Source organism: Limulus polyphemus, unplaced genomic scaffold, assembly GCF_000517525.1.
Source record: "Limulus polyphemus unplaced genomic scaffold, Limulus_polyphemus-2.1.2 Scaffold5651, whole genome shotgun sequence".
Lineage (NCBI taxonomy): Eukaryota > Metazoa > Arthropoda > Merostomata > Xiphosura > Limulidae > Limulus > Limulus polyphemus.
In genome coordinates, this window is record NW_013671261.1 from 66,260 (window position 1) to 67,437 (window position 1,178).

The 1,178-nt window shown below is 34.4% G+C and overlaps 1 protein-coding gene across 1 annotated transcript in view; it reads left to right on the plus strand.

Moving 5' to 3' along the window:
* LOC106472838 overlaps positions 1–631 on the plus strand; it is a gene marked incomplete at its 3' end in the record, with an annotated part of 31,121 nt that extends 30,490 nt beyond the window's left edge. Inside the window, 1 exon segment of the mRNA XM_022401376.1 lies at positions 533–631. Within this exon segment, the coding sequence (XP_022257084.1) occupies positions 533–631 (99 nt within the window).
* Positions 632–1,178: the final 547 nt, after the last annotated feature.

Consider the following 1,178-nt stretch of genomic DNA (forward strand, 5'->3'; position numbering starts at 1 on the left):
GGAGAACTAACAGAATTAGGACACAAACAATCCTTTGTAATTCAGGATCTCCTGCTTGTTGGTATTGTAGATGTGGACACAAACAATCCTTTGTAATTCAGGATCTCCTGCTTGTTGGTATTGTAGATGCAGACAATCCTTTGTAATTCAGGATCTCCTGCTTGTTGGTATTGTAGATGTGGATGCAGACAATCCTTCGTAATTCAGGTTCTCCTGCTTGTTAGTATCAATGTAGACATATTTTTCCATTATAATTTGGAACTAAGTTTCATTATTTCAAATCGGTTGGAATTCATAGTGTATGTAATATAATGTATGTTTAAAGCTCAAATTTTCTGGTATTTTATTTTGAAAGACAGTGTTTCTGATATTAACTCAGTGGTTGTTTACTATGCTTGTAAAGGTATTTAACTCATCATATACAGGATGTTTTAAACCTCAAAGTAAATATAATTTCTCCTGTGATTTTCTATACATCTCCCAGTATGCCTGTTTATTATATAATCCATTGTTTTATCTGTTACTACGAAAGATTTTCCAGTCTGTCCAGCACAACGCTTTAAAGGTTTAATGTGGAAACTAACAGCAGCAAACTCGGAATATAAACATCACTGTCCAAAAGGATTCAGAGGTGGGCATTTTTGTGTTTAGTAATTGTTTTTATGTTTACCTATGTGTCTGTGAACAACTGTCTCAAAGTAGACTTATGAGAATCATATATATGTCATATATAGATGTACCAATCTACAGAAAATTGTGAAAAGTGGCTGCCCTACATGACATTAGATAATTAAGGGGGAGAGCTACAAGTAGTGTTTCTTCTAAATGTTCCTTAGTTACCAGTTAAAGTTTCATATGAGTAATCTTCGATAAGATAAATAAGTTGTGAAAAGAAGTTATTAAATCAGACTAGATAGTCTACTTCTGTTAGCTCTCCAATCTATGTTACTGTTTAACCAGACTAGATAGTCACATCTACAATACCAACAAGCAGGAGAACCTGAATTACAAAGGATTGTCTGCATCCACATCTACAATACCAACAAGCAGGAGAACCTGAATTACAAAGGATTGTCTGCATCCACATCTACAATACCAACAAGCAGGAGAACCTGAATTAAAAAGGATTGTCTGCATCCACATCTACAATACCAACAAGCAGGAGAACCTGAATTAAA